Source organism: Piliocolobus tephrosceles, chromosome 2 (genome assembly GCF_002776525.5).
Source record: "Piliocolobus tephrosceles isolate RC106 chromosome 2, ASM277652v3, whole genome shotgun sequence".
Lineage (NCBI taxonomy): Eukaryota > Metazoa > Chordata > Mammalia > Primates > Cercopithecidae > Piliocolobus > Piliocolobus tephrosceles.
Genome location: NC_045435.1, coordinates 40505159 through 40518048, shown reverse-complemented (window position 1 = coordinate 40518048; position 12890 = coordinate 40505159). Strand labels below are relative to the sequence as shown.

General features: G+C 41.6%; 1 protein-coding gene across 10 annotated transcripts in view; it reads right to left on the bottom strand.

Annotated features, from left to right (window-relative positions):
- The window catches only part of KALRN (kalirin RhoGEF kinase), a 645945-nt gene that overhangs the window by 338214 nt on the left and 294841 nt on the right, over positions 1–12890 (bottom strand). For all 10 annotated transcript variants that reach the window (XM_023214983.2, XM_023214975.2, XM_023215000.2 and 7 more), the window contains exon 11: positions 1814–2005. In XM_023214983.2, coding sequence (XP_023070751.2) covers positions 1814–2005 — 192 coding nt within the window. The remainder of the gene's footprint in view (positions 1–1813; positions 2006–12890) is intronic.

Here is a 12890-nt window from a genome sequence, read left to right as displayed (position 1 = left end):
GTCCATTCAAAAACGCATGTAATATATTTTGAGTGCTTACAATAAACCAAATCTTAGGCTCGGTAAATCACCTATACTACCTCAGCTTAATGTTATTATTATTATTTATTATCATTATCAACAGCAAATAAAGAAGACGAGAAGAAGAATGGAATCTTGGATTCACATTAGAACCTTAAGGGGCCTTAGAGCCACCAACTCCAACTGCATAATTTTATAGATAAGGAAACCCAAGGCCAGGGACATAGTGACTTGCACAAGCTCATATGGTTCTTTAGCAGTAGAATCTGGTCTAGAATCCCAGCCTTCTAGCTCTGTGTATAGAAGGTGGGAGATGTAGCTAGAGGAATTCCTGAGAGCCATGGTCACTCTTTTGGGAGTGGTAGTTCCATGGAAACTGACCCCGGTCCACCACTTCTCCATGCAGCCAGCACCGCCACAGCCCTCATGAGGAACATGACTCCTGTTCATTCATACTCCATTCCATCACCCACAGGCTCATAATTGAAAGGGAATACACATGCCTTTGGTTTCTGAGACTTTCATTGACAACTGGGTGAGCCACTACCAAGGAGAGAACCAGGCAGGAAACCCTGGATTAATGCTAATCCCCTTGCTTCATAGACACTCATCAGAGAGCGGCTGCAGGTCCCGCAGAGAGGAAGCAAATCCAGCTTCAGGGAGCTTGCCAGCCCTTCATTTGCCTGGGGAATCTCAGTTGAGAGAACATTATCTTTTCATGTTTTTCTCTGATAGGCGCTGCAATGGTTTGCATTCATTCCCTCAGTGTCAGAAAAAGCTGGGAAGCCGTAACAACCAAGATTCTTAATGCATTCCCAATATTAAAATTCAACTTAATTAAGTAGGGCTAATTTTTTTTTTCCTGAGCAGCAATCAAACTTTAATTAATACTCTATTACAGGGAATTCCTGGGAGGGGACACAAGCACGCATACACCTAATGAGTTCATCCACCAAGGGTGTTATTACAGATGATGCTAAATGGGCCTCCTTACTGGCCACTTATTCAATTTCAGCATGTCCCATGTTAAGCAGAAATGAAAAGCAATCATAGGTTTGCAACCATCTTCCTCTCTATGGGGCCCCTCTGCTCTTGCAGCAGCTTAACATAATCTATCCTTCCTTTTCCTTTCTCCACTTGGTGAATTATTCAGGCTGGGTTTCAAGCCCAGCCAGCTTCCTTGGTAGAGGGCATCTCAGTCCCCCTTCTTTCAATGCGTGTCACTCCACATTCAGGCACAGTGAGGACCAACTTTAATATCACCCTGCCACAGACCTCATTAAGAAGATTAAATCCCCTGTTAAAAAAAAATAAAAACACAGAAAAAACACAACTGTAAACTCTACATGTTCCTTGCTGGTAGCAAAGATACCTGATCAAAGTTCTGTAGGACTCTCATTTCTGACAGGAAACAGCAACCAAGAGAAATTGGGTGTGGGGTAGGAAAAGAGTCTGTGATCCTCTTACAAGTCATTGATCTTGCAATGACTATTGCTATATCAGGGATTCCCACATTTCTCCAGCTGCAGATTGCATGCTCTAGTAGATGCCCCCAAAACCACCTGTCTCCATGACCCTCTTTCCTCACTAGATACTATGGGAGGAAATTTTGCCCCATTCTGAGAGACCCAAATGCAGGCTATCAGGAACGAATTGTTAATAGTACCAAAGTTAGGAAGTTAGTAACCTCCAGACTACCCAGGACCCTGGTCAGACCTTCAGGGCCATTTTACTAGGAAGCCGACCTAACCTTGGCAGGACCGAATGCCCTCTCTCCACTAGCTCCCCTTACCTCTTTAGTGTGTGTGTGGAAGGAGACAGACATGTCCAGGAGAAGCTTCCGCTGCTCCACCCTGCGCACGAAGTCTTGGATGCGCACCTCCAGGTGTCGAGCTGCCTTGTAGATCTCCTCCGGGTCACATTCCCCCGTCTGAGCCAACTGCTCCGCTGCTTCTAGGAGCTTGTCCGCATTGGTGTACGTATTCTGCCAGCAACAACAGTGAGGCAAAGTCAAGTTGCAGTAGCGACTTCCAGCAGCCCACCCTGGGGCTCCCCCGAGCTGATGCGGAGGGGCGTGGGCGCTGAGCCGACAGCTCCCTGATCTGGCACTGAAGCGCAGTTTGCGGAGCTGGCACGCCGCCTCTCAGCAAGCTAGCAGCCTGCCTGGCTGCTCTGCACAGGCGGGCACCAGCGAGGTGCCTCATCCACCCCTGGGATTTCTCAGAGGTGCAGTGTCCCTGGAAAGAAGTGGGGAGAGCCTAGAGAACCTCCATACCCCAGCTGTTCCCAATCCCCTACCTTCAAGAAAACCCATCACTGCCCTCACATCTCAGGCTGTAACTGTCAGGATCAGAAATAGCACACCCACAAAGACAGTCTGTATTTCTATGTGAGAACACCAGAAAAACACTAACTGGGAGACTCGCTTTGCTTTTCTCCTCAAGTTCCCTGTAACTACTGGTGTTTATCTTTTTGGAACAGAGCTATTTCTTTGGAGGGGAAGGGATCAGCAACTCTAGGGAGCTGACAAAAGGCAGTGGCCACAGTCAGAGGGAGGAGATGCAGGCTACTCCCTGTGGGCCCAGGGAATGTTTGCAGGAAGGTTGGGGAGGAGTCTGTTGATTTTGTTTATCATAAGCTACTGCATACACACACGCGCACACACAGTTGTCCAACCCCCCATCTGTACACACCATGGTATTCTCCAGAGCATTTTAAAAGGCAACCAACTTGTAATTATTATTCATCAGGATGGGAGCCACTGCCTTTAGAACAGTTACTACATTATTTGCCACAGATACAACTTTTCCTCAGCAGGCTTCTCATTTTGAAAGTCTCCTGATACGTCCTGACTTACAGCTGGTGACTCAGGTGTACATATATTTCTTAGTATCCTTAGAGTTGGCACAAAACTCTAGAGTAGGGAACAAGCAGAGCAGTCAGTAACAAACACAAAGTGAGTGGAGAATTGAAATGGATTCGTGAGCAATGACTCTCTGGTGCTTTGTTTTGCTTATGGAGACAGGGTCTCCGAGTCTGTAAGGAGTGTTTTGGACTCACTTGAAGACCTGGGTGCTATGGACTGAATTGTACCCCCTACTCAAATTCACATGTTCCCAATATCTCAGAATGTGACCTTCCTTGGAAACAAGATAATTGTAGATGTAATTAGTTATGTTAAGTTCAAGTCACGCTATAGTAGGATAGATCCCTATATGACTGGTGTCCCTATTTAAAAAAAAAAAAAATGCCATGTGAAGAGACAGACATGCACACAGGGAGAATGCCATGTGAAGATGAACGAAGAAATTGGGAGATGTATATACAAGGCTAAGAACGCAAAAGACTGCCAGAAAACTGCCAAAAGTTGAGAAAAAGGCACAGGGAAGATTTCTCCCTCATATTCCTCAGAAAGAACTAACTCTGCTGACACTTTGATCTCAAATGTCTAGCTTCCAGAACTGTGAGAAAAGAAGTTGTTGTTATCTAAGTCACAGTCTCGTGGTGCTTTGTTACAACAGCCCTAGGAAACTGAGACTCTAGGGTTGAAACTTTCAGAGGCTGTGGAGCCAGCCTCTTGATTGTACTGGTATAGGACTGGGAAGATGGGCAGGCAAACACTTGTCTTGGCTTCTAGAAATTTGGAGAGAGGCCCCAGGGGATCCATAAGGAATGCTGCTTGAAAAGCAACTTCCCAAGGTAAACATCATTGCAATGCTGGTGAGACCAGGTTGAAAAAGAGAAAAAGTCATTTACATTGTCCCAATGCTTCCAAGACAGGGTTGAAAAAGAGGAAAAATCACTTGGCCCCAACTGGGAAATTCATGGAAAAACAGCAGCTTCATATGAGGAAAGGAGCTTTGCCACTGGGTTAAGCCAGGGTACATCAATTCTGGAAAGCAGATGAAGGAAGTCATCCATTCATGAGAGACATGCAGGGAGACAAGGGGAATGACAAGCAAGGGTAGACCTCTAGGGCTGTGGGTCAGGTTAAAGAAAGCTCTTGTGGGATTGCCCACAATTTCTAGTCTATATGCCCACAGCTGATGGGAGAGAGGTATTTTAGGAATCCCTCAAATTGTCCACCTTAAATCCTAGAGAATCTCAGGATTCCCCCCGCCCCCGCTCCCCCAAAACCCCTAGAGATTGTAACTTTACATTCTGTAGACAATAAATAAAAATTTGTGGCAAAGTCAAAGTGAGCTTGCTAGCAAATTAGGTTTGGGACCAACAAGAGATAAATAAAAAGCCAAACTGAAGTGTCTACTACATGTAAGGTGATCAATTTGTCCCAGTTTGCCCAGGACTTTCCTGGTTTTAGCATAGAAATTCCTGTGTCCCAGAAATCCCCTCAGTCCTGGGAAAACTGGGATGGCTGATCTCCACAATACATATCCAATACTGTAAGTATCCCAAAAGTACAGATAAATATATAATGTATTTTGTCTCAAAGAAGAATAAAATCATTCTTGAGAGAAATAACATGACAATACATAAGATGGGGCAAGCAACAAACTAATAGATAATTAGGGGCTACAATTTCTTGATATGTTATAGATGCTGAAGAAAAGGAGTAAAACTGAGAATAATAGTAGCTAATAATTATTAAATATTTTACACATGACAAAGATTGTTCTAAAGGATTTTATGCATGCTATCCCCTTTAATCCTTACAATAACCCTATGAAGTTGATGTAGCCATCATACCCATTTTACAGATGAAGAAACTGAGGTACAAAGAATTTCTGGCCAAAGTCACATGGCTAGTAAGTGGCAGAACCAGGATTAAAACCCTGTTGGCAGACTTCAGAGCCCAAGCAACAACCCATTAAACTACCCTGCCTCTATAAAGAATATAGGCAAGAGCCTGAGGATGGGTAGGATTTAGCAGAGAAGGAGAAGGGCTTCTCATAGCCAAGCCTGTCTTCTTTTTGCACCCAGGGTACTCTATATTTATCCCACCCCACAGCCATCATCATACTTTATAGTAACAATGTGTCTCCATGGTATCTCCCTACTGGTCTGTGAGCCCCTTAAAGGCAGGTTCCGTGTCTCATTCGTCCTTGGTTCCCCCATGCCAAGCGCTGTGGCTGGTATGCAATAGGCATTTACTAAATGTTTGTTGAATAAAGAAGACACAAATGAGTAGGCCTGTTTGAATAAGTTGAGTCAACCTAAAATTGGAGAGTGGCAGAAAATCAGGTTGGATACCTCAGTGAAGAGCTATAAGATAGATACATTTTATGGAGAGAATGGAACAATAAAGACAGGTGGGAAGGCAATGGGGTCAGCGTTAAAGCTGAGCTCTCAGCTTTGTCTCTGCCCAGCTCTCTTCCCTATTACTAGCAGAAAAGAGCTTCTAAAATTCAGACACAATCACAACTGTCTTCTACTTAAAACTGTTCAGTGGCTTCCCATTGCCTTTGGGGTAAAATGTCTTGACACGGTGTGCAACGCCCTTCTTCACCTGACACTTTTTCCCTTCAGCTTCAACCCATATCACTTTCCGACAAACAGCCTAGGAAGTAAATTACTTGCATCCCCCAAAACTCACTGCACTGAATCTTGCCTCTGTGCCTTTGCACATATTCTTCTTCAGCCTGAGATGCCCTTCCCTTCACTCTTGTACTTGACCAACTCTTATTCACTCTTTAAGACCCAGCTAGGGCACTGCTTCTTCCAGGAACTCCACCCTCATATCCTCTTCTCTCCCAAGGCTAGCTTATGTGCCCTCCTCTGGACTCCTAGAGTGATCTATACCAACCCTCTCCATGGTACCTGCTGCTTTCTACTGCAAATGTTTGTCTTTCTCATCTCCTTAGGGGCAGATAATGTCTCTCATCTCTTTCCCTTAGTGTATGGCACCTAGTAAGTGCTCCATAAATATTTAGTAAATGAATGAATGAATTAAAGAAGATATCAACCACCAACAACCTTTTTTTTTTTTTTTTTTTTTTTGAGATGGAGTCTCGCTCTGTCGCCCAGGCTGGAGTGCAGTGGTGCGATCTCGGCTCTGCCTCCTGGGTTCACGCCATTCTCCTGCCTCAGCCTCCCAAGTAGCTGGGACTACAGGTGCCTGTCACCTCGCCCGGCTAGTTTTTTGTATTTTTTTTAGTAGAGACGGGGTTTCACCGTGTTAGCCAGGATGGTCTTGATCTCCTGACCTCGTGATTCACCTGTCTCAGCCTCCCAAAGTGCTGGGATTGCAGGTTTGAGCCACCGCGCCCGGCCACCAATCTTAATATTCAACCCTCGCTCCTCATCAACTACCTGGTACAAGACGTTACATGATAGAATTCATGTTCAATGTTCAATTTTATTTGGTATATCCTACCTCCTGGCACAGCCTTGAAATAGAAATGTGTATGGAAAATATCAACTAAAGTATTACCAAAGCAATACTTCGATTCTTGTCAATACCCCCAAATTGGGGCAAGGATCACAACAGGTTTCTGCTCATTTTCTGACCAAATCAGCAACAGCTTTTGACCCAGGACCAGAGTCTGACCTTGCTCTGAACATATTTCCTAGGCATTCTTTGGTTTCCCAGCTTCCTAGTCTCTGCCTTGGGCTTGACGCCTTATTGACATTTCCCAACCAAATGCCAAAAATGGGTTATGAGTGCTCGTATATAGATCCCTCAGCTGTTGGAGCTTTCACGTAGGACCTGTGGTAGACAGAGCCCCTGATTCAGAGATATGGGCCACACCGATGGCTGCAGTTCCTGTTCTTCCCTCTCCAACACCCCATGACTGTGTCAACCAGGTACGATGCCCTAAATAATTCAGCCCTTAATTCTAACTTAAACACTCTGCTGAAGCCTCGGCCCATTACTTTTAAATTTTCTCCCCAGGAAAGAAACAGAACATTCTAGGATAATTTGTCTCTAACAGGAATTTCAGCAATACAGGTATGTTTTCAGATTCCCTGGGCTGAAGCAGAGAAGCAGGAAGCAGGCTTTCTAAAGGCAAGGGGTGGGAAAGACAGTGAATAAAAACACTCTAGAATCAAGAGGCTACTTCCTTGGTAAGACGAAGTGAGACTCTTGGCTTTATGTCCTGGGAGTGAGGAAGGATGAGGCCTGAAAGTCACCCTTACTATTCAAAAGAGGCAATGTAGATTGAAGAATGAGACTACCAGAGGACCAGGAGAAAATCCCCCTCACAGTGAGCATTTTTTTTCGGGCCAGCATGGCTGAAACCAGTAGGTAATGAGATGAAAGGAAAAAAAATACATACGCATTGAAGACAAAGGAGACACAAAAGCATAGGCATTGGGGAGGGCAGCAATCAAGGTAACACCCAAAACCTTACATCTGAATAGTACTTTACAGCTTACAAATCTCTTTCACCTTCCTTCCTTGCCCTCTCTGGGGCAGATCTGCAAAGAATCCATGTGTGAGGAAACTACCTGAGGCTAGAGAAAGAACCATCTGAAAGAATTAGAGATAACAGTGCCTAGCACTCACACAGTTAGAAATAGCACTTGCTCCCACCAGTCAGCATGGAAAACCTCATGATTAATGGGATGTTGGATGGAGTACCGAGAAGGGTCAGAAGGGTAAATAAGTACACTTAGAATGAGAACGGCTCTGGTCTTGCCTAGTACATTTTAAGAGAAAGACCTGAACAGATCAATTTTTTTTCCATGTAACTTTATTGTGTCTCAGAATGAAGCTTAAGAATATTTATAGGAATAAAGAAATATCCACAACTGACAAGGTAAAACTCATGATGTCTGGTATCTAGTAAAAAACTAACAGGCATGCACATAATCAGGAAAATCTCACCTATGAGAAGGAGAAAAATCAATCAATGAAAACTTACCCAGAACTGAAATAGATGTTAAGATTAGCAGACAAGTATTTTAAAATGGTTATTATAATTGTATTTCGTATGTTCAGATAGTTAAGAAATAAAAAAATTTTAAAAACCCCTTGTACTTCTAAAGATGAAAACCATTAGGCTGTATTAACAGTAGGTTAGGCTTTGCAGAAGATAAAAGGACTGAGCTTGAAAACTGCAATAGTAACTATTTAAACTAAAATACTGAGAGAAAAAATAAATTTTAAAAACAAAGCATGTGTGAGCTATGGAAGAACTTCAGACAGGCCAATATCCATGTAATTGAGATTCCCTACGAGAAGAGGAGGGTATTGGAAAAGATACCTAAAGAAATAATGACCAAGAAGTTTTCAAATATAACAAAAACTATAAATCCAAGAAACCCATCAAACCTTCAACACAAGAAACACAAAGAAAACTACACCAAGGAACATAAAAGTAAAATAAACTGGCAAAAAAGGGAAAGAAAAGAAAATCTTTAAAGTAGACAGAGGAAAAAAGGACAAGCTATATACAGAGGAACAAAGATAAGGATGACGGCAGACTTGTTATTGGAAACAGTGCAAGCAAAAAGACAGTAGAGCAACATCTTCAAAGTACTGAAAGAAAAAAACAAAAAACAAAAAGCAAACCTGGGAATTCTGTGCCCAGCACAAATATTTTCAAAAACAAAAGCGAAATAAAGACTTTTTCAGATATACAAAGACGAAAGAATTCTTCACTAGCAGATATGCAAGACAAGAAATGTTAAAAGAAGTCCTTCAGGAAGAAGGAAAATGGTATCAGATGGAAATACAGATCCATACACAGGAATCAAGAGCACTGGAAATACTACATGGGTAAATAAGGTTTAAAAACTAATGATAACAATGTAGTATGGGATTTATGGTACATATAAAAGTAAGATAAGTTAAAATACTATAAATCCTAAGGCAATCATTAAAATAATAAAAAGTTATAGTTTATCAGCCAACAAAGGAAGTCAAACAGGATCATAAAAATATTAAATTAATCCAAAAAGGCAAAAACGGGGGAAAAGCAACAGATGCAACAAATAGAAAAAAAAAAAACAAGGTGGTAGATTTAAATCCAAACATATCAGCAATCACATTAAATATAAATTGTCTAAATAACACAATCAAAAGGCAGAGATTGTCAGATAGATAAAAAAGCAAGTTCCAATTATATGCTGTCTACAAGGAATGCACTATAAGTACAAAGACACCAAGCAGGGTAAGAGTAAAAGAATAGAAAAAGATATAGCATGATAACACTAGCCAAAAAAAGCTGGGTGGCTATATTCATATCAGACATAGTAGATTGCAGAGTGAATAACATTACCAGGAAAAAATGAATAATATTATCATTTGATAATGATCAAGGGGTCAATTCATCAAGAGGATATAATAACCCTAAACATTTATGCATCTATCAACAAAAGTTCAAAATATGTAAAGACTGATTAAACCCACAAGGAGAAATAGAGAAATCCATAATTATAGTCAGAGATTTCCATGCCCCCTCTCAGTAATTAATAGAACAAGTAGATAGGAAATTTGTAAGGATATAGATTTGAACACTCTCAACCAACGTGGCCTGACATTTATAGGACATTCCAACCACACCTCAACAGCTGAATGCATTTTTTTTTTCAAGTGCTCACAGAATATTTACCAAGATAAACCATATTCTCAGCCATAGAGTCTCAACAAATTTAAAGAGATGCAAGTCATACAACATATTTTCTCTGACTATAATGTAATTAAATCAGACAATAACAGAAGTATCACCAGAATATTCACAAATTATTGGAAACTAAATAACACATTTCTAAATAACCCATAGGTCAAAGAAGGTGGCATCAGTTAACCAGGTGTCCATAGTATGTTAAGCATAGTGTTAGGTTCTTTATCGACATTATCACTAAGCATTGGGATCAATCATAAGATAGATATTATTAATTTCATTTTACAAATGAGAAAACTAAGGCTCAGAGACATAAAGTAACTTGTTTAAACAATGTTTTATAACTAGAAAATGGTAAGCAAGTCTAACTATAATTTCCAGTACTTTTCACCGAAACATGTACTTCTCCAAAACTCACTGTAAAATCTCCAGCTCTTCTGCTTCATTTCATTCACTCTTAGGCCTTTGGTTTTTAAATTATGACATTGTAATTGTGCATGTGCAACAGCCTTTTTTTTTCTTTTGCAATACACTTCTCTTGTGTGCATGTTGTCTTCTAAGGAGAATTGTACTCACTTTAAAGGAAAGAGTCCATCTTACTCATCTTTTCTATCTCAACTATTCATCAATGTACCTAGTGGGCATAGTGCTCTCCTTTCAATAGTCACTCAACCCAAAAACTCTGCAGTTCAGCAGCTTGACAGCAGTAAGGTGTCGCATTTCCCAGTTCCATTTAGCACTGAGAATGTATTTGCCATGTAAATGAAGGTTAGAATCGCAGGATAAAATAAAGAAATTCAGTTGAGCACATAATAGCTTTAAAATATAGTACTGACACAGCACATTGTCTATGATGAAGGAGGGTAATATAGAAAAATGCTTTTCAGTTTTCATCCTAGATCACCAGGAATATATTTCTCCTCCATCTGTTGGTGCTTGTATTGGGGAAGGGGATGAACTCTGGGAATGGCAAAGTTGTCTTTGGTGGAAAGAAGTAGGAAGAAACAGAGGGAACTAGTTCTGGGTACCAGTGATGGTTTGACCCACCACATTACATCTGCTGAAAGAACAATATCTTCTTCGGTGCCCTGAATAAGTGAACAAATAAGTTCCCTCCATTAGAATAACTTTATGTCCAAAGAAGGAGTGTCTAAGGAGTATCCTAAAGAGATGCTCCTTAAAGTTGAAGACTATTTATATAAATCTTCAGTTACTAATTGGGACTGATATGAAAAATAACTATTGTAGGTGCCAGTGCCTCACAACACGAGTAGTTTCAGTACTGAGATTATCTCTGGGAACTTAAACATCAACTTTATCACATTTACATATGTAATCATCACCCTGTCCATTCTCACACATCTCTACTTGCTGGGGACTATTTTTCTTTATATCTAAAATGCTAGAAACCATCATTCTCAGCAAACTATCGCAAGAACAGAAAACCAAACACCGCATGTTCTCACTCATAGGTGGGAACTGAACAATGAGATCACTTGGACTCGGGAAGGGGAACATCACACACGGGGGCCTATTATGGGGAGGGGGGAGGGGGGAGTAATGGCATTGGGAGTTATACCTGATGTAAATGACGAGTTGATGGGTGCTGATGAGTTGATGGGTGCAGCACACCAACATGGCGCAAGTATACATATGTAACAAACCTGCAGGTTGTGCACATGTACCCTAGAACTTAAAGTATAATAATAAAAAAAAGAAAAAAATAAAATAAAATGCTTTAGCACCTTTTCCTATAAAAGGCCTATTTTTAGAACTCCACATTTTTTTAAAGTAAAATTTTATTTTCCTACAGTCTAACTGTGTGTGTTTAGGAAGATACACAAGCCTAGAAATTCTGAGAAAATTATAGTAGTTCTTTGCTGGGGTGTTCTCTTTCACTGATCCCTTTTCTTTCTTTCTCAATAACTCTCTTCATTTACACATTATTGCTTTAGACGACCTTCAAAATATTCCCTCCCGACTGTAAACTAGAAGCTAAATATCTGGTCACTCTCAGGCAGGAAAGCAAAAGAACTACTTAACTGTTAACATTTTATCCATTTAATAACAACAACAGTAAAACATCTTGTTTGTGGATTAAAAGGCAAAGTCAACCCTAGAGGTTGCCAACACTAGTTACAAGATATAATTTGACAGATAACACCAGGTCCAGACTGTAAGAAAAGACCAGTTCAGATTCCAGAAAACATAGCCACCCTCTGGGACCTGAAACATACAGCAGGTAAAGACTCTGTCCCTGACCTTTCCCCACCTAGCCCACCAGGGAATGGGGAGCTGTGGAAGGCAGAGTCAGGGCTGTAAGCTGGGCCTAGGGAAGCCAGGACTAGCGCTTAGAATGGGACACAAAGAAGATGCTGCAGAGAGCAAGGAGACTAGAGGCCAGAGGCTGGCACAGAGCTGCTTCCTGAGACAAACCAGAGGCAACAATGGAGAGCAAAGACAGCTGAGCAATTAGGAGACCACAATGAGGCATGCACTAAGCAGACACAGAGCTCTGAAGACTGTGGAGGAAGGCTTCTTCCTTTTCCCAGTGAACAGGCCCCAGATATAGCCAGCTGGCATTCATGTTGCTGCTGGGAAGCAACCCATCACTCCTGGAATTTGATAACACAATCCCCACTCCTCTGGTGACCCTCTCCCCTCCCTCCTTTCCGTCACTCTATTCAAACTGGCAAAACAATGAAGGGGAACATGCAGCCACAACAGAAGAATGGGGAAAAAAACATTTTAAAAGTGAAGAAGATAGACTTCAATATTCAGATGTGGATACACAGAATGCCCAGTGGCCCCGTCCCGGCAGAAATTCATTCTTGCATGGAATTCCTGAAGCCAAAGAAACAAGCAGTTGGTGAGACAGCATCCTCATGGAACAGGATAAAGCTGCCTGCTGCAGGGTTTGGCAATTCAAGAGGTATGGGGGGAAATGTATCCACAGCAATATTCTCTCTCAAAAGATATAGCTTTGCAGTGTTGCTGTTTTTCCTGTTTTCTATATTCTATGTTTGGCTGGCAGTGGGAGGGAGTGGGTGTCAGAGAGAGAAGACTGGGCTTTGGAGAAACAAGACAGTTGGCTTGAAAATACTGCTGAAAACTGTGGGACTTGTGGATTTATTTTTCTCTCCTGTTCCATTCCTAACAGAGGAAAAGAGGAAAAGGCTGTTTCTGACATGGAAAGGTGGGTCAGATGATGAGGTGACCAAATCAGAGGGTTTGGCCATACTTCTGCCTCCATCCCTGTTAGCATAGTGCTCTTTCAAGTCCTTTCACCTTGTTTTGGTCACATATATCTCTGTTGCCTGAGGTTATGTCTATATACAT